Source organism: Equus quagga, chromosome 7, assembly GCF_021613505.1.
Source record: "Equus quagga isolate Etosha38 chromosome 7, UCLA_HA_Equagga_1.0, whole genome shotgun sequence".
Lineage (NCBI taxonomy): Eukaryota > Metazoa > Chordata > Mammalia > Perissodactyla > Equidae > Equus > Equus quagga.
In genome coordinates, this window is record NC_060273.1 from 15,037,957 (window position 1) to 15,065,079 (window position 27,123).

The 27,123-nt window shown below is 45.1% G+C and overlaps 1 protein-coding gene across 2 annotated transcripts in view; it reads left to right on the forward strand.

Moving 5' to 3' along the window:
• IQCK (IQ motif containing K) overlaps nucleotides 1–26,878 on the forward strand; it is a 117,739-nt gene extending 90,861 nt beyond the window's left edge. The window contains exons 9-10 of one of the 2 annotated variants that reach the window (XM_046666211.1): nucleotides 26,010–26,070; nucleotides 26,566–26,878. In XM_046666211.1, coding sequence (XP_046522167.1) covers nucleotides 26,010–26,062 — 53 coding nt within the window. In that variant the 3' untranslated portion in view covers nucleotides 26,063–26,070; nucleotides 26,566–26,878. Of the gene's footprint in view, nucleotides 1–26,009 lie in introns of both variants that reach the window. The other variant, XM_046666210.1, reaches the window with a different exon arrangement.
• The last annotated feature ends 245 nt before the right edge of the window (nucleotides 26,879–27,123 follow it).

The window sequence follows — 27,123 nt, forward strand, 5'->3', positions numbered from 1 at the left end:
ACTGAGGGAAAGTTTGATGAGGAATGTGATATTTAAGTCTCAAAATGTCTCTCCACAAATTAGTCTTTAACACAAAGGGGAAAATAGTAACTTTGTATCAGAGAAACCTGGCAGACCCACCCCAGCCAAGTGTTCAAAATCAGTATCACCAACAATGGGACAAACTGACATCATGTGCCTCCTGCTGTGATGCGCTGAGGACACGTGACATGTGCTTATGCACTGTGCCTGTCAAAAGTGCAGAACTTGAATCTCATCATGAGGACACGTCGGACAAACCCAGCTTGAGGGACATGCTCCAAAATAACTGATGTGGACTCTTCAAAAATGCCAATGTCGAGAAAGACCAAGATCAAAGGAGACCAAAGAGACAAGGCAGCTAAGTGCAGTGTGTGATCTTAGACTGGACCCTAGGTGGAGAAAAAATTCTGTAAAAGACGTTATCGAGACAATTAGCAAACCTTGAATACGGGCTCTATATTAGCTGATAGTATGGAACACTGTTAAGTTTCCTGATTTTGATCAAGTTCTTGGGCTATGTAAGAAAGCTCCTCATTCTTAAGATACATGCTGAAGTTTTTAGGGATCAAAGGATATGATATGTAGCTTAATCTCAAATGATTCAGAAAAAATAATGTGTAACACACATGTGCACATATTCATACACACATGTATACAGGGAGAAAATGAAAAGTGAATGTGGTAAAGTATAAACAGTGGTGACTCTGAGAGTGCTTTGGATGATTATTGCAACTTTTCTGCAAATTCAAAATTATGTCAAATTTTTAAGTTAAAAAAAATACCAGTTCCTCACCTCCGGAGATTCGGACTTGATTATTTTGGGATGGGCCCCGGGCATCCATGTTAATGTTGTTTCCCTGATTCTAATGGTCTTCCAGAGTTGAGACTCAAAGGAGAAGCCTGATCCCCAATTGTTTTGTGCCTTCTTTAAAATGTGGAGTCCTCTAGGCCCGCGTGTCCTGAGCCCTGGGCATCCTGCTGATGCACGATCATACGTGTGTTATTTGTGTCCTTGGCACTTATGTATGTTTCTCACCAAAGTGTAAGCTCCATGAGGACAAAGACCTTGTCCTAGTTCAGTGCCTGGTGCAAAATGAGCACCAAATAAATATCGGTTGAATGAATAAGTGAGTCAGTGAGTGAATGAGTGGACAGGGTTCTGAGGCTTTGGTGAGCCAGGACACAGACAGTGCCCGGTGCAGAGCAGGAGCTCATCACACTGGCAGTGTCAGGATCCCTCGTTAGGAAGTAGCTCGAGCTGTGAGTGTCCAGCAGGCTCAGCACAGGCCCCTCTTCCCTGTGTAACTTCTGTTTCATTTCACTCCCCGCTGGAGGCCAATCAGGGCTGTAATCAGTGTAAAGGTCAGGGAGAGTGCAGCATCCCTATTTCTGTCGTTACCTTTTCTTTTGAGTCGACTTGCTGTTGGTTGACTGACTGATTTGGCTGGCTATGAGCAGAGAGGGCAGCCAGGATTGAATGGAGAGGTGCAGCCCGCAGCAAGGGGCAGGGTGGAAGCATTTCTGTCCCAACCACCTGCTGCCCGCGTCCGTTGCCACCTTTCCGGGGCTCCAGCGTGTTTTCCAAACAAGATAGGGTCTTCAGGAAACGCCACAACGTGAACTCCCGGGTAAATTTCCCATTTACGATGAGACTGTGATAAAACGGCCCTCAGGTAGTAAAGCCACTTCTGACCCCTGTCCCCAGATCTGCGGTCAGAGAAGAAGGAAGTACGGTGCAGTGGATGAAGGCCTGGGTTGCGGAGTTGGCCAGACCTGTTCATGGCATCCTGTTACTTTTATCTGGGTGACTCTGATCTGGCTAACTTCGTTAAGCTGCAGGTTCCCCAGGTGCAAAATGGGACTCTAATAATAGTACCTGTCTCATACAGTTAAAGGATTACAAGAGGTGATCTTTTAGAGCAAGTCCTGGCACACTGTTCCCGTAAATGTTAGTACTGTCATTATTAAAAACCCGTGTGGGGGCGGGGCCGGCATAGCGGTTAAGTTCTCACACCTCACTTCCCCGGCCTGGCGTTCACAGGTTCGGATCCTGGGCGTGGACCTAGCACCACTCAGCAAGCCATGCTCTGGCGGCGTCCCACATAAAGTGGAGGAGGATTGGCACAGATGTTAGCTCAGGGCCAGTCTTCCTCAAACACACACACACACAAATCTGTGTGCTTTTAAGCAATTTTGTGTTGCTCCCCTCCACTAGACTCTAAGCTCCATGGGGTTCCCTGTGGGGACCATGTTTGTCCTACCCATCATGATGCCCGCAAACCCAGCACAGGGCCTGGCCCAGATCAGGCAGTCTGTATGTATTCAGTGGATGGACTTGTGGGCTTAATTTTACAGATGAAAAAGTAGAAGCCCAGGAAGGTCAAGGGACTTGCCCAAGGTCACACAGCCAGTGGAGGGCCTGGGGCTGGAGCCCCCGCGTCCCCTTTATCTGCCCAGTGTTCTGACACATAGCTGAGGAGAGACGCAGAGACGTAAGACGCTCGCTTGGATTCCACCATCAGGCCAACCCTCTCAGGAGTCCTCCTGAACATGACATGCTACTTGTCCCATTTCTTATGGCCTGGGCTTCGGGCTCTTGCTGCTTGTGTTTGCGTTGACTGAAGCCCCTCGGGAGGGGCTGACCTTTGAGGGACAGGGTACAGGCTGCTGCCCGCCAGGTGAAGCACGGCTTCCATTACCCTCCGGTGTCACCGAGCTGCGTCACTTTGTAAAGCTCATCCACTGCAGAGTTACTTCCTGTTTTAAACCTTATCCGCCTGGGCAGTGGGAGGTTTAGAAAAGAAATCCCCGAGCCAAGGGGACGCTGCAATCAGACCCCAAAGTCCTCTAATGAAGCAGTTTGAAAATTAGTGTTAAACACGTGTTCGTCCTCCTTTAAATTTGCGATAAAAGAAGTAGAGGGGTTGCAAAGAAAAATGGGTTTTCAACTTCATCTGAAAAGCCCACGAACTCATCCACATACAAATCCAGCAAACAAACATGATACATTCCCTGAGGGCCTGCCATTTTATCTGTGTCGTGCTCTGGTATTTGCAGACTGAATACGTGTTGCCGAGTTCACTTCTTGGAGCAGCCTGGGCGCAGACAGGAGGCCTGAGGGAGAGAAGCGCCAGCTGTCGGGGTAGATTCGTGGCCATTTATAGCCCATCTCGTGTTACACTGAGTCAGAAGCCATCCCAACCAGGGTTTTTTCTTCTAGGACAGAAATGGTGTGAAGTTAGTCTTGAGTCTCTAGCCACAGGGACAGTTGCAGGAATTATTTAAAAATGTGTGTGACAAGAATTGCAGCCAATATAATCCAAGAGAAGATGCCGGAGTCATTTTTGGGATGTGGGCAAAAATCCCTTCTCAATTAGTAGCATATTTTTAGCTTCGTATAGTCGGTAATTATTTTCAAATGTGCTTTGTAATAGAATATCCATATTTTACTTGGATATCTAGGATGAGGAGGAAGAAAGAAACCACAGAAATTGTCTATGACATCAGCTTGCATTTCATATATATATATGACATCTGATTACATTTCTCCTCTGTGTGTATTCTTTACATATGTGTGAATACTCTTAATGACTCTCTCACATCTTCTTAATGTTTTAAAGAAAGGGGTGGGGGAGGATGACCTGTCAAAGGAAATAGATTGTTTACTTTTCTTTGCTTACCTGTTTATTCCCTACCTCATTCCAAGGGTGGTTTGTTGTAGCTTACAGAAACACACAAAACATAACATTTTTAGGTAAATGTGGTAATTGGGTTAAGGAAGAATTAAGAGCAGGGAAAAAATAAAGTCACTAAGTGCAGTAAGCAAAATACTTACTCCAAGGCCTATGCTTGCTAGAGATTTCTTGGAGACAAAGCAAAGAGGGAAATAGTGTCTGTTACATAATTCACAGTGTCCACAAGAAAAAAGACAAGCCAGTTGTTCAGGAAACACGGGGCCCTTCCCTAGTACATTATGCACTGTGAATAATAACCTCAAAAATGTTCCTACAGTAAATAGAAATATGGCTCTGAGCTTCCTAGAAGCCACACCAATGAAGGAAATAGGATCATTACATTGTTTATTGTGTCCTCAGGGTTAAAAAAGTTTTTTGGAAGCCCACTTATTCCTGGAGCTGATTTTTCTCTCATTAAGAGGACACTGTAATGTAGTGAATGCCATCCTTCCCCTAAATATAATAACGAGTTTCTTAGAGCAGCATTTGCTTCTGGAGGGAAAAGATGAAAACCTGGGGTAGGGGTGGAAACCAGAAAAACTTCCTTCCTGATTATAAATATAGTATTTTAACTATTAGGATTGGGTTTTAAGGATATTCTCACAATAGGCACCTCATCTTGGCCACACCACATGCTGTGACCTTAGGATGCCCCTGGGACCTCATTCCTAGAGCAGAGAAGGACATCTGGAACTAAGGACTAGCTGTAATTTATTGAACACGCACCATGTGCCAGGCACTGCACTGAGCACCTTACGCTTCCGTGTGGTCCTCACACCTGCTCTCTCAGAAAGAGGATATTGTCTCCATTGTACAGATGAGGAAACCACGGCTGGGAGGATACATAACTCTCACAAGCTCCCACAGCCAGGAGGGCCAGAGGCCAGAGCTGCCTGATGCCGGGGAACCAAATGCCATCTCATGCCAGGTCGTCCAGTTGCTTTAACCTGTGTGCCCAGCAGGGAACGTTGGCCCAGTGCAAGTCATCCCAGCAGGGTCCCAGGGCCGGACAGTGGGCAGCATCTGGCCATGCCTCCCACCCTGCACACTAACACTGAAATGACCACAGGCCGCTGGAAGAGGGGAAGTTTGGGGCTGAAGGAGGCTAGGTCCCCAGTCCAAAGGCTGCGGGATCTCTCTCCATGTTTCTGGGAGACATTTCCACTAGAACAAGAAGCCAGGGCCAGTGGGGAAGGATGAGGCTGTTCTTCTCTCCCTGCTCGACTCCCTGTCCCTCTACCGATGAGGAACAGGGAGGTGTGCACCCAAGGTGCAGAGAACATCTAGCCTGTGGCCCAGGAGGTGGATTCCGGCATTGGCTGTGACTCTTTGCGACTAGCAAACATAATCTATCATATAACCAAAAAGGTCAAATTTTCAGTGACTTATTTTCCAGAGACAACCACTATTGAGGGTGTCAGCATATAGAGTTCCTTTGTCCATCTATCAATATATAAATATGCACACATATACAAAATATACTCACACACATATTTATAAACATGGAAACGTATGTGATGTCTAGTGTACTGTAACTTGCTTTTCCTTCACTTAGCATCTTTTCATGCCAAAATATATAGATCTCTCTCATTGTTTTTCATGATTCCATAAAGATGATAGATCAGTATCCTACTTTTTTTAGCTAATCACTGTGGATGGATATTTGGCTTGTATTATGACACTTTTTGCCATAGACACTTTTGTAGATACCTTCTTACTTACTTATGGAAGTATTTCTATAGGATAAATTCCTAGAAATGGAATTGCTAGGTCAAAGGACATGAATACATCAAGTTTAGACAGTGATCACTGTGTCGTCGTCCCAGAATGCTGCATCAATTTATGCGTGGTGCCACCAGCCCACTCTGGAACTTTTGATGGGCCATGCAAGCTTTGTGCTTCATTTTCCCTACTTGTAAAATGAGAACGATTACACCTCAGGAATAGTTCTAAACGGAGTGATTGCTTTGATTAATACCACGACTCCTTAAGAAGAAATATATCTGTAATGTATGGTGTCACTTTCATTTTAATTTTTCTCTCATATCTCCTTAAACCTTAGTTCGTTCTCCATTTTAACCTGCCAAAGAAATAAAAATTTGATTAAAGGAAATCTAGTGACTTCATGCCCTGATGTGACTTTCATCAGTTCCATTTTTAAGACTCACCACGGAGTGGGCATGTTTGCATAACACTGACTTTCATACGTATCTTTGCATTTAAAATTTGCAAAAGTCTGCCCAGCTAGGACATGCCTTCTACTGAAATGCTCAAAGATCCCCTACTATTCTGCTGAAATTAAATAGTAAAATAAAAGATGATTTCCTTTTTTAAATGGTCTGCCCCAAAAGTTCAAGATCCCAAATTTAAGCATACGTGAATGGATGCTTTCAACCTCATTAGCTTCATTCTCTCATCTGAATGTTCAGCATTCTTCTTGTGGTTATGTAGATGCAGAATGCTTCTGTAGGGCCTAGATAAATCTACAAACTTCTGGAAGGCTCATGGAAGCAGATTGGATTACGCTTCCCATTTACCAACTGTGTAACCTCGTGCAGTTTGCTCAACCTCTCTGTGACTCAGTTTGCATAGCAATAATGTGGAAATACTAATATTAGTAACCACTCTGTAGGTTTTCTGCGAGGATGAAATGAACTGGAATAGTGCCTGGCTCATAATAATAAGTGATCAATACATGGTAACTATTATTAGTAATATAAACATTCAGCGTACTGTCGTTATTAAGAATATTGGCCTCGGGGTCTGACAGAACTGGGGTCCTGCCTCTTCCCTTCAGTGTGGTCATGGGCAAGTCGCCCATCCTCTCAAGGCCCACCTTTCCCCTCTGTTATATGGGGACAATTAGGGCCTGTGTAGAGGGCTCCCGTGAGGATTAAATGAGATTAAATACCATGTGTGCCATTAAATAGATCCCTGGCACAAAGTGGAAGGTCAATAACTGGTGGCTGGTTGTGGTAATATTTTTTAAACTGTCAAGAAAAATAAACAACATTTTTATTCCAGGTAATTTACCTACAGCTCTGGTTCTCAGTCCTGGCTGCAGACTGGAATCCCCTGGGGGAAATTTATAAGGATGTCAGGCTAGAGGCCAGACATACTAATTACGTGGGTTTATTCTTGGTAGAGAATGTGTTGTAACCACATCAGCAAAATCCTGGTACTATAGATTAGCTGCAAGATTCCAGTAATAGCTTTGGATTCAAAATCTTCCTTTGCGAGGCTCTTCTCACTAATGCAGTTTCATTTGGATTAAAACTCAGGGGATCTGTGTTCCTGGCCCAACTCTGCAATTTACCCGCTAGACGGGCCTGCTTTCTCCTTTGAAAAATGGACAGGGTGGACCAGGAGATCTGCATAAAACAGCAAAGCCCATAGGTGTTTGCTGTAGAATCTCCCTCCCCCTGGGCAAGAGATGCTTGCCAAACCTTGGAAGACTGTTGCTGTGGTCTTGGTGGTGGTGGTTGGGTTTGGGAATCTGGTCTCAAGATTGACGGTAAGAACAACAGACGGTGAGCGTTCTGGGCTCTTGTTGGGGAGAGTGGGGCAGGAGAGTTGAGGCCAGAGAGTAACTGGGCGGGTTCAGATGTTGAGAGAAGAGGGAAGGGTGGACTGGGTATTTGGCAATTTAGGAGAGTTTGGGGGAAAGGAGAGGGATGTTTAAAGGAGATTTCTGTTTGATCGTATATTGAGTAGTAGGAAACATATATTCAGATTGAGGGCCTTTCCTGTCACCACGTTTGGGTCTGTCATATCCAGAGGTGACTTTCTGAATGAAAGTTGGAGCTAACGGAAGGAGGGCGGCGGGAACTGCCCCTGCTGTGTGGTGTCTGCAAAGGTCCCTGCTCCTCAGGAAAGCCCTAATTTATTGAGTGTCTACTATGTGCCGGGCCCCTTCCTCATATTATTGCTAATCTTCACAACAAATTGAATGAGGATACACTGTAATTACCCCCATCTTTCAGTGGAGGAAACTGTGTCTCATAGGTGAGGTCACTCGCCTTTGGTCACACAGCTGCTAAGGGCAGAGCTGAGGAAATTTAGAACTTTCCACAGCGCCATCCCGCCTTGCTCTTCTCACAGCAGTCTTTTCAGTCAGTCCACGGACTGGTAGCCTGAGGGCAAGGTCTGGAATTCGTGCTCTCTAAAAGTGCAAGAGTTCAATACCGAAATGAAGGCCACACCGTAAAGAGGAATGGAGGACTGGTGCGTGCTCCAACATGGACGAACCTCGAAAGCATTGTGCTAAGTGCAAGAAGCCAGAACAAAAGGCCACGTATTGTATGATTCCAGTTATGGGAAATGTCCAGAACAGGCAAATCTATAGAGACAGAAAGTAGATTAGTAGTTGCCTAGGGCTGGGGGACTGGAGGCATGGGGGGGTGATAGCTAACAGATATAGGGTTTCTTTTTGGGGTGATGAAAATGTACAATTGACTGTGATAGTGCTTGTACATGTCAGTGAATATACTAAAACCATTGAATTGTGCACTTTCAATGGGTGAATTGTATGCTATGTGAATTATATCTCAATAAAGCTGTTATAAAAAATTAAAATGAAGGTACAGACCGCCGCACACCCAATAATAGTATCAAAAAAACCCAGAAAAGAATATGTGTTTGTGAGAATGTGGAGAAATTGGAGTCCTTATACACTGTTAGTGGGAACGTAAAATGGTGCAACCAAAATGCTTCTTTAAAAAAATTTAAAAAGGAATCACCATATGATCCAGCAATTCCACTTCCGGGAAATACACAAAGAATTGAAAGCAGAGTCTCTCAGAGATATCTGTATACCCATGCTCATAGCAGCAGCATTCACAATAGCCAAAACGTGGGAGGAACACAAGTGTCCATCAATGGTGAAATGGATAAGAAAAATGTGGTCTACACATACAACGAACTATTTTTCAGCTTTCCAAAGGAAGGACATTCCAACACCTGCTACAACATGCGTGAACCTTGAGGACATTATGCTAAGTGAAATAAGCCAGCCACAAAAGACAAATACTGTGTGATTCCACTTCCGTGAGGTGCTGAGTGTAGTCGAATTCATAGAGACAGACGGCAGAGTGGTGGTCGCCTGGCGCTGGGGGGAGGGGAGAGCGGGCAGCTATTGTTTACCACACACAGTGTCTCAGTTTTGCTAGATGAAAAGAGTTCTAGAGATGGACGGTGGTGATGGTTGCACACAATATGAATGGCCTTAATGTCACTGAACAGTACACCTAAAAAATGGCTGAGATGGTAAATTTTATGGTATGCATATTTTACCACAATAAGAAAATGGAGAGAAACAAATGAAGACAGATTCCAAATGTCCTCATGGCTCGCTCCCTCACCTGCATCAGGCTCTGCTTCCTCACCTTCCCAGTGGGTCGTCCTGGCTCCCCCAGTCCTCTGCCCTGCTTGTCCCCATCTGACATGTTATCTACAGGATGATTTTAAAAACTGCCGCTTGCACACTCTTAGTGCAGCATGCTACATCTGGTGGGTGTAGACCAAGAACTTGGTGATGGTGCTGCCTCTTCTTTGCAGCCTTGGAGAAATAAAGAAACGTGGCGTGGCGGCCCTTCACCCACGGCTGTGATGCAGGATCTGGGATGAAGCCAATTCCAGGATGGCTGGGTGCCACGTTGCCCGCATATGTTACACGGGGCTGCATAGACGTTGTAGTTACTATGTTAGTGCCTTTACAAATTGACTTCGACTACATGATACATTTAACTTAGTCACTGATAAATAATTTTTTTAGGTGTTTAATTCTTTTGAATCACCCAGGATTTTAATGATTTATTGTGTTTCTTGCCTGTGTGGCCACACTATGTAAGTTCTATGACAGCAGGGACTTTTTCTGGCTGTTTTGTTCACTGCTCCATCCCCAGCACCCAGAAGAGTGCCCAGCAAGTGGTTGATGCTCCAGAAATATTTGTTGATTGAATGAGTGAATCTATGTTACATAACCCCTTCCCAAATTACCTAGCTTGGTAAATACTCCACGGAAAAGGTCAATCTAGAGTAAGCAGATCTGTTTCCAAGGAAACAAATAAACAAACAAATAAATAAAGGGAAAATATTCGCTTACACGTAATATATAAATGGACAAAGACAATGAGTCCACTAGAATATAACCCTGAAATGCTGCTAGTGATTAGTTCTAAGTGGTAGTAATGCAGGCAATTGATGGGTTGATTGATTTCCGCCTGTTTTGTTTTTTTCTAAAATAGAAATGCAGGTGATTCTTTTTCTTTTTTGATTATCCATATTTTCTAAAATAATAACAAGGATTGTTCACATTCACTGTGTGCTTACTCTGAGGCAAGCACTTCCCTGGCAGTAACTCAGTCTTCACAGCAGCCCCTTGAATTAGGTACTACCATGGTCTCCATTTTATAGATGAAGAAATTGAGGCACAGAGAGGTTGTACAATGTATCTAGGGCCCCACAGCAAGGAAGGAGCAGGACCAGGCAGCTTGATTCCAGAGTCCTTCCTCTTCCCTACCTCCTTATGTCGCAATGCAGAGATGTTATTTATGGAGTTAAAGTGCTCAGAGAAATCTGTTTGGTTTCATACGAAATCCATTAGGACCAGCCTCTGATTAAATAGCCGAGGGCTCGCAGTGTTCCCTTACGCCTGTCAGCCCACTTTAAAGGGCAGTGGTCCCTCCCAGCTAATTGCCTGCTCCCTGTGAGCACCGGTCCAGCCCTGTTGATGCTCGGTATTCACCCTCAGGATCTAAATTTAGGATCTGAGCAGCTAAAGTGTCTTGCCAATTTTCAGATTCGACTCCCATTAGTCCAGGACATGGAAAATGTTAAAGGTATAGAGCTATGGAGGTTCGATGTTAAGAAGGACAGACTGATTCCTTTTAAAACAATTTAAAAATTGTCCCCTTATCAAAGTAATAGATTCTTATCATGAAAATACAGAGAAGTATCAAGGGATCAAAAAAAGCCGCCCACCGTGCCGTCCCTGCTAACACTTTGGTGTGGAGGAAGCTTTTATAGAGTGCCTTATTGTGTCCCCTAGGAGGAGGAGGGGGCGGAGGAGACTGAGACTTTTGCATATGTCCCATGTTGCCATGTGCATTGAAGTTGCCCTCCTGTGCTTTTTGTGGCATCTAGAGGCTTGTCATTTAAGAAGTTTCAAAGTGACACTTGAAGCCGGCCAGAGTGAGCAGCTAACAGCAGCAGCAATAGTCCTGGGCCTGGAGTCCCAAGACCGACATTCAAACCTTGCTTGGAAGCCTCCTAGCTGTGTGTCTTTGAGGAAAGGCACTTACCCTTCCTGATCTTCCATCTTTGAACTGGAAAATGAAATGAACACCCCTCTAAAAGCCCAACTGAGAGCCGAGGTTAGTAGAGTTAAAAAGACACGAGCTAATGCTCACCTCCAAATTCATACTGGCTGTGTGACCTTGAGCGGTTACTTAAGCCCTCTGTGATTGTTTCTTCGTCTGTACAATGGAAATCATAGAAGTGCTCCCCTTGCTGGATCCCGGAGAGATCCATATGAGACAATGCAGGTAGCACGCTTCGTCCCATGCCTCACACACGTTGGGTGCTCAGTAATGATCAGTGACATACAATTTTTGAATCGTGTTAGAGCAGTTTTCCCCACTGGGTGGTGAAACCAATAGGGAGTTGCCACAGCATTTTTAAATAGAAGAGAGACAGGAAATATCAGCATGTATTGCTTAGAGTGTGGGAAATGTTAATTGGTGAATTTGTTGTTTCAAGTGTGTGTGTTTGTGTACTGTAAAAGCAATGTAAATTGTATTTCTTATCATAGGTGGCAGTTTAAAAATAGGAAAACCACTGGATTAGATCAGATTATAAACTTGGATCCTATGATCTTCGATTTTGCCTGAATTTGCCAGTGAGGTATGTCTTTGGCTTTCAAAACCAAGGTGGTTCTAGGAAATAGCTACATTAAATGTACTTCAGCTTGTTCTGTAAAAATGTTTGGGTCAAACTCCATTAAATCTTTTTACAAAAATAAATCCTTATGTAAGAAATGTTATCCAGCAAATAACGCCAGGAAAAATGTTGCTTCCCTTGGGGAAATGGTCTGCTTCCTCCCTAACTTTCTCTTTTTCCTCGTCTGCCAGGAACCTCAGAGTTCAATTTAAATCTCATTTATAGCAACTTATTGACTCTTCTGGGTAGCATACCTAAATTCTTCATATCTCTTCAGACTTGGTTTTCTTTTTTCTATTTTTATTAACTATATTTTGTTGTAAATCATCTCAAAACCTTTTAGGGAGGAAGCAGGACATAAATACATTCAGGAAGAAAACAGTCCTTTGCCTTGTTTACAACCCCAAGAGGTGACTGTCACATGAGATAACGTATATGGAGAACACTGGACACAGAGCAGCCTGGCCAGGGCGTTGTCATTAGGATGTATGTGACTCCTGCAGAGGTGTGTTTATCAGCTTTGCAGAAAAGGAGAATTCGGCTGGCATTTGTTTTAACAGAATTAAAAAAAAAAACTTTCTTCTTAACTGCTTATAACATAGAAATACCATATGATCCAGCTATCCCACTACTGGGTATTTGTCTAAAGAAAATGTAATCAACAATTCAAAGAGATCTGTGTACCCCTACGTTCATCACAGGATTATTCACAAAAGCCAAGATGTGGAGGCAACCGAAGTGCCCATCAGCGGATGAGTGGATAGAGAAGATGTGGTATATAGATACAATGGAATACTACTCAGCCATAAAAAATGACAAAATTGTGCCATTTGTGATGTGGATAAACCTTGAGGGTATTAAGTTAAGCAAAATCAGCCAGACAGAGAAAGACAAACAGCATATGATTTCACTCATATGTGGAAGATAAACACATGGACAAAGAGAACAGATTAATGGGTACCAGAGGGGAAGGGGGTGGGGGGAGGGCAAAAGGGGTAAAGGACCACATATATATGGTGATGGATAAAAATTAGACAGTATGTGGTGAGCACGATGCAGTCTACACAGAATCTGAAATATAATAATGTACAGCTGAAATGCACACAATGTTATAAGCAAATATGACCTCAATAAAATAAAAAAATAATAAATAATGGTAATACTTCCCTTTGTGGAAAATCGAACAAAAAAAGTAGATACTTATAAATCTCATCACCAGAGATGAGATTAAAATATTAATTATGTTAATATTAAAATGTCATCTTTCTTTTTTTGAAAATAGCTTTATTGAGGTATAATTCACGTATCATACAATTTGAAGCATACAATGCATTGGCTTTTAGCATATTCACAGAATTTGCAACCATCGCTGCAATCAATTTTAGCGTATTTTCATCACCCACCCCCCTGCCAAAGAAACTGTTCTCTCCTTAGCCATAATCTCCCCAAGACCCCCATTCCTTCCAATTCCAGACAGCCAAGTCGCTTTTGAGGGCTGGTTTCTTTCACTTAGCACAATGTTTTCGAGGTTCATCCATGTGGTAGCGTATATCAGTACTTCATTCCTCTTTATGTCTTGTATGAGGTTGGGCTGCCATAACAAAATACCATAGACTGCTGGCTTAAACGACATGTTTATTTTCCCACAGTTCTGGAGGCCAGAAGTCCGAGGTCAGGGTGCCAACATGGTCGAGTTGTGGTGAGGCCTCTCCTCCTGGCTCGCAGAAGCTTCCTTCTCACTGTGTCCTCACATAGTGGAGAGAGAGTTCTGGGATCTCTTCCTCTTCTTGGAAGGGTACCAGTTCCATTGGATCAGGGCTCTACCCTTATGACCTCATTAACCTTAATCACCTCCTTAAAGGCCCATCTCCAGTACAGTCACATGAGGGGGTTAGGGCTTCAACATAGGAATCTGAGGGGGGACACAGTTCAGTCCCTAGCATGGTTGAATAATAGTCCATGGTATGGATGTATCACACCTCATGCATCTACTCATCTCTTGATGGACATTTGAGTTGTTTCCACTTTTTGGCTATTATGAATAACGCTGCTATGAACGTCCATGTACAGGTTTTGTGTGGACATCTCTCTTGGATTTATACCCAGGAGTGGAATTGCTGGGTCATATGGAAACTCTAGGTTCAACTGTTTGAGGATCTGCTAGACAGTTTTCAGAGTGGCTGAACCACTTTGCATTCCCACCAGCAGTGTATGAAGGTTCCAATTTCTGCACATCCTTGTCAACACTTGTTACTATCTGTCGATAGGATTATAGCTGTCCTAGTGGGTGTGATGTGGTATCTCATGGTGGTTTGATTCACGTCTCCCTGATGCCTAATAATGTTGAACATCTTTTCATGTGCTTATTGGCCATGTGTCAATATCTTCTTTGGAGAAATGTCTGTTCAGATCCTTTGCTCTTTTTGTTGGCTTGTTTGTCTTTTTATTGTTGAGTTGTAAGAGTTCTTTATATATTCTAGGTACAAGTCTCTTATCAGACGTATGATTTACAGTGTGGGTTGTCTTTTCAGTTTTGTCTTTTGAAGCACAAGAATTTTAATTTTGATGATGTCCAATTTATTTTTTCATTTGTTGCTTGTACTTTTGGTGTCGTATCTAAGAAACCATTGTCTAATCCAAGGTCACGAAGATTTATTCATTTTTTATAAGAGTTGTATGGTTTTAGCACTTTCATTTCAGTCTTTGACCCATTTTGAGTTAATTTTTTCTACGGTGTGAGGTAAGGGTCTAACCCCATTCTTCCACACATGGATGTCTGGTCATCCAGCAGCATTTGTTGAAGAGACTGTTCTTTCCCTGTGGAATGGTCGTGGCCTCCTTGTTGAACATCAGTTGACCATAAATGTGAGGGTTTATTTCTGGACTTTCAATTCTATTCCATTGATCTTCATGTCTGTCCTTATGCCAGTGCCATACAGTCTTGATTACTGTAGCCCTATAGTAAGTTTTTAAATCAGCAAGTGTGAGTCCTTCAACTTTGTTCTTTTTTTCAAGATTGTTTTGGCTGTTCTGAGTCTTTTGACTTTCTGGTTGTCATCTTTCTTGTTGATGTTTTTGAAACTGCGTCACTATCTTTAATTTTACCTCAGCAAGATCGTACTGCATAGCAATTATTTTCATGTGTCCCTGCTTTTTTCACCTAACTCAATATTGTAAACATACCCCTTATATTATAAATTTAATTTACATATGATTAGCTCCATAACTTAGTTATTTTCCTATTGGACACTTCTTTCTAAATTTCACCATTATAAATACTGCTGCTGTGGCTGCCTTCATTCCTAAGAGAGTTTAATTTCATTTGTGCAGCTATTGAAGATATTTTTACATATTAAAAACATTCATCTTTTAATTCACACTTTGAGATAATTTCCCTAAAAGCAGTGGAACAGGCACAGAAGAATGAGGAGTCAAATCCCACATTTGCAACTTAGAAAAGACACTGACCTTTCTAAGCCTGTGTTCTCATCTGAGAAATGGAGATGATAGTACCTTCCTAGAGTTGTTGGGAAGATTAAAGACAACGTAGGGATGTACGGCCAGTACACGCCAGACAGATTGTAAGACTCAATAAATAGAACTTATAATAATAATAATAATTATTTTCACCATTGTTGTTGCTATTGTTGCTAGCTGTACTAAAAATTGCAGCATGTAGCAGAAATGGAGCAGGATGCCTGTGAGGAGAGGAGACTGATGGTCAGATCTTTCCTCTCATCCTGGGAATTGCAATCCTAATGAGTAGACATTACACGTTTCTCACTTTAGCCAGAGAGAAGTGTTTCGATATCATGCACCAAATCAATGTCCTCAGTCCTGAATCTTTGTGAGTATTTAAGATTTACATACATACAGCAATGGCTGTGGGAGGGTTTAACTCCATTTCTGCAGCTATTGAAGACATTGTTTACATATTGAAAACGCTTATCCTTTAATTCACACAGAGGTGAGCTCCAGGAGAGCTGGCCTCAACAGACACACAGTAGGGGCTGACAAAGGGCGGCACGAAGCAAGGCAGGCAGGCCCCTGTGTGTTTTGTTGCTGTCAGTTACCTCGAGCAGCAGCAGGGCTGAGAGGGCTCCGCCTAGGAAACCCGGCAAACAGCAGTTCGAATCACGACAAGAACCATCATTTATTATGCACCTATTGCATCTCTTGTGTGCCAGACATGCTTCTGGTGGATTTTTGTATGTGATCTCAGCTAATGTATTTCAATATCAAGATTGCCCTGTGCACTGAGATCCACAGGAACCCAATTGCATAGATGAGGAAACGGAAGCTTCGAGAGGGTTCACGGCATGCTGGTAGTAAGTGCTGGAGCCCAGATGCAAACACTTACCTCTGACACTACAGTCAGGGCGTCCCTATGGAACTGGAGCACCCGTTGTATTGCTGGAATAAGCGTGTGTCATTTTGACAGCCTGGAGCCTGGGAGAGAGGGCTTGGGGCTCACAGAGGGAGGCAGAGTGGGGTTTCATTCCTTGGTTCAGCAGAGATTGACTGAGCGCCTGCTCTGGGCACGGGACCAGAGTGTCAGGTGCTGGGCATACAGTGGGGACCATAAGCCAACAACTTGGTCTACTGGAAACTTGAAGTCTGGTGGGGAAGCCAGACACTGTTCCAGTAATCACACAAATTCCTGATCACAGACTGTGACAAGTGCTTCGAAGAAGCTCAGGGTGCCACGAGAGACCCTAGCGGGGGGAATTGGATAGCTTGCCCTGGGCTGAGATCAGAGTGAGCGGGGAATTAAGTCGATGTGAGTGGCAGGAAGGGACCTCGGCAAAGACCCTGAGGCTCAAAAGGGGACTGAAAGAAGGCCTGTGTGAAGGAAGCAGGCTGCAAGGTGATGGGGGAGCCAGGAGACAGCAGGGACCTCATGCACGGGCCTTGTAAGGACTTTGGACTTGACCCCGAGGGCAGCAGGGAGAACACGAAGGGTCTTAGCTGGGCAGTGGCAGCATCAGATGGGATTTATAGAAAGACGAGTGTGGCTGCAGGTGGGGATGGATCCGACGAACTGGTGGCAGTGGGAATAGACAGAAGTGGGTGAATTTCGGGGACATTTATGGGGAAAGAACGACACAGGCGAGATGAGCGATCCTTTCTAAAAATGTAGTGTTGTTTGGAGGTAAATATGTTTCTCACCAAAGTCAGTGGTTGGGAATATTCACATTTTCTTTTCAGTACACCAGAGGGCTTCCTATCAGAAAGAACTCTGTGGTTGAAACTCTTGGGTTGTTAATTCCCATTCCCTTCTTTTAGTGTTTGCTAAGTTTGGTTTCTTAGTCCTCCGGGTTTCTTGACTCAAGCCCTGTCTGCCCTGGGTTCCAGACTAACCGCCAAGACAATGAGTGAAACTCCCCCAGTCCGTCAGTACAGACTGAAATAATTTCCCGATTCCTTATTAATTGTTGCATTCGGAGAGGAGCTGTTTAAAAATAAACTGGAGGATTTGTTTCCATTTCACTTAAAGGCAGCATTTCATACGCAGAGCTTCTGCCTGTCTGAACTGGAGAACTGTTTATACCCCAAGCTCATTCAAAATGCCTGGGATATTTCTAAAGCTCAGTCTTGGCAGCAGCAGCTGAGAATGCAGAGATAAATAAAACAGTCATAAGACACGGCCGATGGGCTTCGTCTGTGTTCATTCACACCCATGACTCACTTGGCTTTTGAAGGCACAGAATTTCGAAGGACAACCCCGTACAGGGTGGCTGTGTAAACCGCTGTGCTGAGATTCCGATCTCAATGCACCTCCGCTAACTGCAAAAGGGAGCTACCCTTGTAAACTGAGATGCAGAAAGAAAAGACGAACAGATAGATAAACACATACACAGAAAGCTTACCTACGTGATTTAAAGAAAATTTAAATTAATTTCTTTAAGAAAACTTAAATTAATTTCTTTAAGAAAATTTAAATTAAAGAAACTTTAGGGGCCGGCCCCATGGCCGAGTGGTTAATTTCGCACGCTCCGCTGCAGCGGCCCAGGGCTTTGCTGGTTCGGATCCTGGGCGCGGACACGGCACCACTCATCAAGCCATGCTGAGGCAGCATCCCACGTGCCACAACTAGAAGGACCCACAACTGAAATATACAACTGTGTACTGGGAGGATTTGGGGAAAAAAAGCAGAAAGAAAAAAAAGAAGAAGATTGGCAACAGTTATTAGCTCAGGGGCCAATGTTTTAAAAAAAAGAAAGAAAATTTAAATTTTCTTTAAATAAATAGCATATTTTCCAGTTTTTCTGTAGTCACCACAATACTTGTATAATTAAGAAATACTTTTATTGAGCATCTACCATGTGGAGAGCAATGGGTACCATCTCAGGTCATCTTTGCATTCTACTAAAAGGAAGGTCTTCCTAGCCCCATTTCGTGGATGGGAGAGCTGAGGCTTCAGAGAGGTTAGAGACTTGCCTGGGTCACTCAGTTGGTAAACGATGATGATCGCTCTGGCTGAGAAAGTGTGCTCTGAGCCACGACCTCTGCTTTGCTGGCCCCGTTGCTGGCTTTGCTCTGGTGGCTTCCCGGGCCTCAATTTTTGTCACCTATAAAAAGCAAGCCTTTTATCAAATGTCTCCCTTTCAGGGAATCAAGATCCTTTCCAGGGTCAAAACTTGATAAAACCCTGGTGATTCTGTCTCAACATAACCGATGTCGTCACTTCCGGCACCAAACGTCCCCATTTAAAATACTGCCTTCAAAGCGGCTCAGCTCTGAGCTCACTTTAGTAACATTGTTTAGACGTCAACAGCAGAAAGCCTTAATTACTGCATATTCGAGACTGTCAGATTCGCCCCAGTGCCTGGTGGCTTCCAAGTCAGCTCAAATGTCCTCAAAATAACGCAGCCCAACATCTGGCCCTGTCGAGACCGGGAGGCAAACTTCCCAGACCGCCGACAGTTACCCCCAAATGTCAACATTTCTTTCTTTTCAGAAGGGAAACCCTCCACGATTTGTTCTCCCAATGGCACGACATGGAGTTTTTCTGTTATTTTTTTTTCATGTTCTTTCTGTATTCTTTAAATTTTCTATGATGACTATGTTTTGCTTTTGTAATGGAAAAATAATCTGATTTAAAAAATTCAGCCCAATAAAACGGAAAAGAAATAAAATCTTGGTAATATATATTGTACACTCCCCTGTCTTCCTCACTGGAAAGTGTGGGACAGGACTTTAAGCTCCACTGGATTATTCTGGGTGGGGATCAGGGACCCCATTCTTACTCTGCGTTGCTGTGACATGATGGTTAAGAACATGGATTTTGGACTCAGACAAGCCAGGCTTAGAATCTTGCCATGGCCATTTATTTAGCGGTGTGACCTTGGGCAAGTTGCTTAGCGTCTCTGAACATTAATTTTCTCCTCAGTAAAATGGAAATAATGATAGCCTCTACTTCCAGAGTGGCTAGAGGGATTAATGAGATACTAAATGAGCATGATGTCTAGCCTTCAGTAAATGCAAATCTCCTGATTAGTTACATGATCTCGTCAATATTCTCTTGCAAGTGTGGTGTCCTTGGGACTGCTGAGGCGCCTCAGGCTCTTTGCCCTGGATCTGAATCAAGACGTCCTCGGATTTTGGTGCCTGTTCTCTTCCTCCTCGTTTTTCCAATTTTATTTTATTTTTTTGTTGTTGCACTAGTCCTAAGTGTATAGTTCAGTGAACTTCTATATATGTATCCCTTACGTCACCGCCAGCCAGACCAAGATAAAGAACGTGTCCAGCACCCCAGGGGGCTCCCTCATGCCTCCACCCGCTCAGCAGCCGCTGAGTCCCTGGCAGACTTTAATTTGACTTCTATCACCAGAGAATAGTGTTGCTCGTCCTCAAACTTCATCTAAATGGAAACCACAGTATGGATACCTCTGTGCCTTGCTTCTTTCACTGAACTCTGTGCATGCAGGATTCAACCAAAGGTGGAGGGTACCAGTGGTGTGATCTTTTTCATTGCTGTGTAGTATTCTTTTGAATGAATATAATCACAATTAGTATATCTCTTCACTTGATGATGGACACTTGGGTCGTATCCAGTTTTTGACTATTTGGAAGATGCTGCTATTATGAATGTTTGGTATATTTTTTGGTGGATGTAAATACTCACTTCAGTTGCAGATTACCCAGGAGTCAAATTGATGGGTCTGAAAGTATACATATATTTAGTTTTAGAAGATGCTGCCAGATCATTTTCTAACGTGGTTGCACCATTTCGCACTCCCACTAGCGGTGCGTGAGCACTCCAATCGCTCTGCATTCCTGCAAACACTTAGTATGATGAGTCTTTTTCATTTCAGGTCTCCTGGTGGGTGTGAGGTAGCCTCTCATTGTGGCATTGATTTCCCTGATGGCTAATGATGTGGCACACCTTTTTACGTGCTTATCAGCCATTGGGACACCGTTTCATTCCTAAACACACGCTCTTGGAATATCTGGTGAGTCAGCTTGCCAAAACGATGTTTAAAGAATGAGCCCATATAATCTGAGAGAGTTCTCAGAGGTTCTCCTCTGACTCAAACACCACAGTTTGGGGTATGCCTTCCAGAATATCTACGTTGGCCTCTTCTGCTTACTTTCAAGTTCTTGGCTGTGTTTGATAACTGAGCTTGACAGATAAAATAACTTCCAGATTAGTGACACGTTATAATTTTAAGAGAGGATAAGTGAACTCTTTTGCAGCATTTCAGCATATATTTTTATAGTCCGCTTGGGGGAAACGACATCACATTTCTGGAGTACCTACTGTGTGCGAATCCCTGTACCAGGCACTTTAAAATTCGTGGTCTCCTTTCATCTTCAAAAGGACTCTGTGAGGGCGAGATCGAGATTGTTATAGCTCAAATGAGGAAACTGAGGGTGGGGGTGGGGTCACCCAGTTGCTCAATGGCAGAGCCGGGATTTAAATCCTAGGCCTGCTTGACCCCAAAGTCCACCTTCCCATTAGCAAGCAAACTGAGGGGCAACATTTTTCTAGCAACTCGCCCATGAGAAAGTCTTCCTGGCGAACAATTCCCTCATTTTTGCAACGGTCAGCTCTGTGAAGGCAGCTTCACCTTTGGGTGGGTCTCTCTTCAGGGTCTCCCAACACTGGCTCTGACCGTACAGGGAGGTCAGCGACTGCAGGACCCCCACAGATTCCCGTGGGCCACTTGACCCCATTTCTTCTCCTCCCCGCCTTTCCGCATCTCTAGGTTCTGACCGATGGCGGTGATACTTTGTAGGTGTTGATTCCCGAGAGTCTGTTTTCTTCTGTCTGGTATATTTTCTGATAATTCTTTCAGGAAAAAAAGTTTTTTTTAGGGTGTCCACCTTACCTGTAGAGACGTCATCATGGTTGGCTTCCCACACCAGCAGACAGACGCCTCCGTGTCCCCCAGGGAGACATTGTTCACTTTTGGTATTGAGTCGTTTCAAATTCGCATCATCGAAATTTACAGGAAATGTGTCCACTGTATGCTCCCCTTGACGTTTCTCCCTGTTTCTTCAAACTTTGCAAATCATCACATTTTTGATGACTTCATCATATTTTACCAAGTTTCTAAATGATCGGATACCTAATCATTCCCCGAAGGTTGGGCATTGAGGTTGCCCCCAAACTGTTTATGTGGTAAAGGATGTGGCAGTGAACACCTTCGGCTGAGTACACCCTTGTCCCGTCTTGATGACAGAAATCTTCATCTCCCTGGTGAGAGACAGCTGTGAGACTATGCCCCTATGGAGGTCAAAAGTGTGAGTGCAGGAGCCAGAAGCCCGTGGTGAGACCTCGGGCAGGTTACACAACCTGTGCCTCAGTCTCCTTATCCGTGAGACTGGGGAAATCACCACGCCTCCCTTCCATCACTGCCTGTGTATAAAGGGCTCAGAGTACCACAGAAGTATTTGCTTTTATTATTTACCCAGTATCCTAGAAACTAGGTGCCAATTGGATAGAAAATTAGTATTTTAAGGTTTCTTATCTATACCGCTGACTTGGGAGTGTGAACGTCTCCTCTTTGTGACTCAGGACCCAGCCCTGTCACGGGTCCAGCACTGTGTGATGGATGAGCATTTATTGAAGCAACTCCTCTCTGTGCTGTGTGAGCATCTCTTGGTTCTTATAATTCCATTTATTCTTCTGCCTCCTCCTCTGGAGTGTGAGCTCCTTGGGTTCAGAGTGTGCCCTAAAAATAACACTAGCTACTCTCTATTGAGCGCTCAACTCCGGATCAGGCTCAGTGCCGAGCACTTCACACGCCTCGTCTGGTCTGCTCCTCCCGGCACCCGGAGGAGGCAGATGCCATTCTCAGACCTCAGAAAACAGGCACTGAGTGGTGGCTGAGTGAGGCAGCACTTGTTCCCGAACTCGCCATCAAAGGGATCACTCAAAGCACACAAGTCGGGGGATGCTGATTCCCAGGTCTCGCCCCTGGAGATCCTGATTCCAAAGGTCTGGAGCGGGCCCAGGAATCTGTATTTTTGCCCCAGGTGATCTTCATGCTGAGGCCACGTCTGGGCAACACCGAATGATTGGCTGGATGACCCCGCGGTCCCTGAATTTCCTCCCTCTGTCTCAAGCCTTAGGCAGCTTCTCTAATCGCCTGGCATTCTCACCTTGTCAGACTGGAGCAGGAGAGGATGAGGGCGACCAGGAGGAGGAGACTGAGCAAGTCTAATTAGTATGCAGGGTCTTAAACTGAAGCTGAAGGGCTGGCGCGTCTCTCCGGGATTTTCCACTCTCCAGCCCTTCCGGAACTGGCTGCGCACCAGCCTGCCAAGGGGGACAAGGACGACGCAGGGGCACGGAGGCATCTGTCTTTTGGTGTTGGAAGCCAACCACAATGATGCCTGTAAACTAAGGTGGACCCGGGTTCTTTCACTCAAGCATCCCTGCCTGCTTCTCCCTGGCTGCGTCCTCCCTCGCTCCCTCCATCCCTCGCGCCTCTGTTCTGCTTAGACCACGAGGAAAACCACTAAGGAAAGACTGCCTGTTTCTTGATTTCTGGCGAAGTAATCCTGGCCATGGTCCCCACGGTTAAAGGGAGATACAGGCTGAAAGGAGGCCGGGCGAGCAGCATTGCCGTCTCGTGCCGCACCCTCTGCGAACTCCTAGCTGTCTCTGGGTGTTACTCCTGTATCTCTAACACTTGGATAAGATTTTAGACACGAGCGCCTGCTTTCCTGCTGTGGCAGATGAGGATTAGCTCACTTCATCCCACCCCCACCCTCCCAAAACAGTTCAATTGCTCTTTCCCATTCCTTTATTGGTTGCCTTTGTAATTTCAAGTAATACACTACCACCTTTATTTCTTTTTTACCCTTTTTGGGGAGGTGAAATACACATACAGAACAGACACTCACATAACCACCATCCTGGTGAGGAAATTGACCCCTGTCAACACTTTTAAAGCCCCTCCACCCCATGAAGCCGCTGACCCAAACTTTTGTGACAATCTTTCCTTTGCTTTTCTGTAGAGCTCACCTTTCTATGCACCCCTCAACATTTAGATTTGCTATAAACAGAACCACACTATACGCATCATTCTGTGCCTTGCGCCTTCCCCCCAACGTTGGTAAATTAATCCAAGCCGACACGTGTCGCTGCTTCATTCGCATTTGCCGCTGTACACTCACTGTTCCAGTAGATCCCGATTTACTTATCCAGTCAGCTGTTGAGGGACATGTGGTCGCTTCCAGTTTTCTGCTATCATGAGCATCCTCACTCATGTCATGCAGTACATGTGTGCAAGGGTTTCTCCAGGGATGGACACAGGAGTGGAAAGGCTGCATTGTAGGGACCGTGTACAGTGTCCCCTGAGAGTGCCGTTTTTCCAGCATGGTTGCACCGATGGACATTTCCCCGCTCCAGAGATTCTGACTTGATGGGCCAGCAGGCCAGGCCCTGGGACTGTTCAAAGCCCCCCTGGGGATCCCACCATGAGGCTCAACATCTGCCTTCATTTCCAGTCCATGGGCTCGAGGTAGTACCTGGACTCTCCAATTAGGAGCCACCCCAGCACCTCTTGCCACTCCCCTCCCCCAGGATCATGATGTAATCATCTGAGAGCTAAAAAGGGCTTTATCCTAAGCAAGGTCAAAGTGTAGGGGCAGGTCAGAGAGGTTAGCAAGGCGTGGACAGGAATTGGTTAAAATCCTGGCACAAAGGCAGGCGGGGCTGAGGAACTGAAGAAAACTGAAGAAAACCCTGGGAACTCCTCAGCCAGTCCCTCCTTCCCTCCTTACTACTAGGAGCCTGCCGCATCTGTCTGCCGATTGTGGGCTGGAGAGAATGCCATTCAAATGGCTTAAATTTTGAGACATTGAGACTCCTCTGAACTGCTCTGAGGGAACTGCTCTGAGACTCCAACCTTTGAGAACGGTTTGGGGTTCTCAACCCTGGCTGAACCTTAGCAATACATGGGAGCTTTGAATGAATACCGATGCCTGAGGCTCAGGTCAACTCCATCAGAATGTCTGGGGTGAGAGCCTGGCGACTACAGGCTTCAGAAGCTGCCCAGGAGCTTCTCAAGTGCAGCTGGGCAGAGAACCAGTGGTCAGTGGAGCTCAATCTTGAACTAGTGTCCATCAGAAGCACCTGGAAGGCTTGTTAAAAACACGGATGGCTGGTCTCCACTCCTCAGTTTCTGGATTCGGATTCTGTAGATGCAAACGTTGCTGGCCCCCCAACCACACCTGGAGAACATCTCGCACTGAGGTTTCCCGGCATCCCTCCCGTGGGGATCCGGAGCAGCCGTGTGCCCAGCTGCTCCGTCTGGTTGTGTATGCCTTTCCCAACTCTGTATTATGTTGTCAGGCTCGTGGCTTGACCTCAGCCATGGAATTGGCAAATGCTACTGCTCAGGACTCCACCACCCCCAGTCAGTTGCTAAACACTCACATCCTGGATCCCGTCATGGATCTGTGGGATATTGGGATTGGGAGAGCATCTCCTGAGGTGTGGAGCATCCTCAGCTATGAAGGATCATTCACCGTCATCATCGATAGGGTCTTCACTGTGGTTACTCATGTAGCTTCCATATATATGGAACAAACAAGGGTACATACATTGAAAAAAAATTCTTTAATTTTCCCATGACCACAGTCTTCAAGTATTAAAAATATTTGTTATTAATATGATTATTAGTTCAGAGTCAAATAAATACATTATGAATTGATAGTTATTAGGCATAGAATGTAAAGACGACTCTGGGGACGCCAGCATTTCAAATTGCCTCCTCGTTTGGCCCCTGGGACCTTGGCACCGGGGCAACGCCAGGGTGGGGCGAGGCAGGAAGGGAAGCCAGGGACTGCGAGTCTGCGTGTGGCAGGTGTGGAAACGGACTTTCCCGGAATAAGCCACCACCTCGAGCCCCTGGAAGGCCTTCGTGTGGCCCCGTCTTGGAGACTGCTGGGCCAGCTGTGCTGCTAAAAGCCTTGGGCCCACCGCTCTACATGCGACGGGGTCCACGCCTCGCCCCTGCTTGGGTCAGACAAGGTGTGCCCTGAGTCTCTGGGAGATCAGGACCGAGGGCAGGCGGGACTGAAACCTCTGCCCTACTTGGTAACAACCCCACACCCTTCCTCCTGGACCACTGCTCCCCGCCAACAACCCAGCGTGCCCTCGCTCAGGGTGTCCCTTCAGGCATTAACGTCCCCAGCAAGCACCTGGAGAGCAGCAGCAAAGACTTATCAGAAAAGAGGGTCTTTCCAAAAGTCCCGTCCCCCCCCCCCGCATGGGTCCGGGATTCCATATTTTTGGGGATGGAGCTTTTATCTATTGGGACAATTTCCCTAACAAATAGTGCCGTGCTCTGTGTTCAGCTGGCTTTCCTGTTTGGCTGACTCAGGAAACCACCCAGATCACATTCTTGTCCAGACCATGAAAGACTAGAAGATTCTCTTCTGACCTTGTGTTGACCCCAGTGTTATCCTGAGTTTTTAATTTGGGGGGGGGGCGGTGCAGGGAACGGGGGCAGTGGTGACAGACGGGGCTGAGCCGAGAGCCTGCGGTCTGTCATCATCTTGGTACAGCTTCCTTCCTTCAGGGCCCCGACCTGCAGAGCACACTTGTGACCTTCTTCTGAACTGAACTGAGAATGACCCCGAGCATTACGGGAAGCAGGATTGAAACTTCAGGTGCTGCCCTTGGGCACAGGGGCGCCGCTGTTCTCTGCTGGATCCGTGGGGCCGGACCAGAGTGGCCGCTCGGTGGCTTCCGGTGGAACTGACCTCCTCACCCATCCCAGTGTTCGATTTCCAAATGGCCAGCCTGTCCAGGCGCATAAGCCTCTCCTGACTTTCTCTTTCATGTCTTTGCAGTGAAATGCAAAATGGAGGACGAGGAGGAGGCTGCAGCTAAGGCCCCACCTTAACTACTGTCGTATCCTTTCCTTTCTGAGCTCCAGTGACGCCGCGCGAGGAAAATGTCCCAAATACGCTTGCTCTACTGATTTCTCTCACGACTAGATTTGGTGCATGTGAATACAGAACCTGTCCCGCACAAGACGATTTGTGGCGAAGGTGCTTTAGTGCAAATAGTTTATCGTAAGAAAGTACTAGTCTTGACTTTCTGCATTAGCCCCCAACTTCATTCTTTCCTCCACATATTTCTTCAGTGCCTCGGGAGCGTTCTTAGACACCAGCCAGCGTTAAAATGTACACGAACTCCAGCACCAAGAGAAGCTGAAACGCTCTCTGGCTACCGGTTTCCCTCTTTTGGTCACCTTTGCAAAGATCATATTTCAATCAAAGCCCCAAACCGCGGCAGTGGGTTTTAAGTTTATCTGGTGAACGCTCTTTTCATAAAAAAGATGTTATTGCCTGTGATCATTTCCAAAGGAGACTGGCCCTTAACTTTTATTGCAAACCCAACGAGATGAGACACATAAACACAGAGAACAAGAACAGACAAAGGATTTTTTGTTGTTCAGACCCCAAAGTTTTATAGAAAGTTCCTCATTTTACGAGTGAGCTGACTTATTACCCTCATTTGTTCTATGGTTTGCTGTTAATCAGGACTCTCCCGTCAAAATGCCACAGACTTAGCCTCTGGGCAGATCCAAAAGCCGAGTAACTGTACTGGGTTGTTTTGACGAGCTCCGACACCTCTTAAGTAAATAGTAAAGCCTTTATTTTTGTGTTAAGAACAGCATTTGGAAAATAAAACCTATCTGCCCATGCTTTACAACGTTTTAAGTTTGTAATATTTATTTACAGTCATTTATGGTACACACTGATTGTCTGGAAATTTCTTTAACGATTTTTTTTATAAGTATGCAACAGTCAGCCAGGGGAGGATAAAGGTCCATTATAAAACACACATTAATACATTTAATAAATATATATTATCTATCAAAAACGAGCCTTAGCTCTTTATCAATTAATAAAAAGCACCTGCTGAGAACTCCTGTAAGCTGGTATAATCATTGCATCA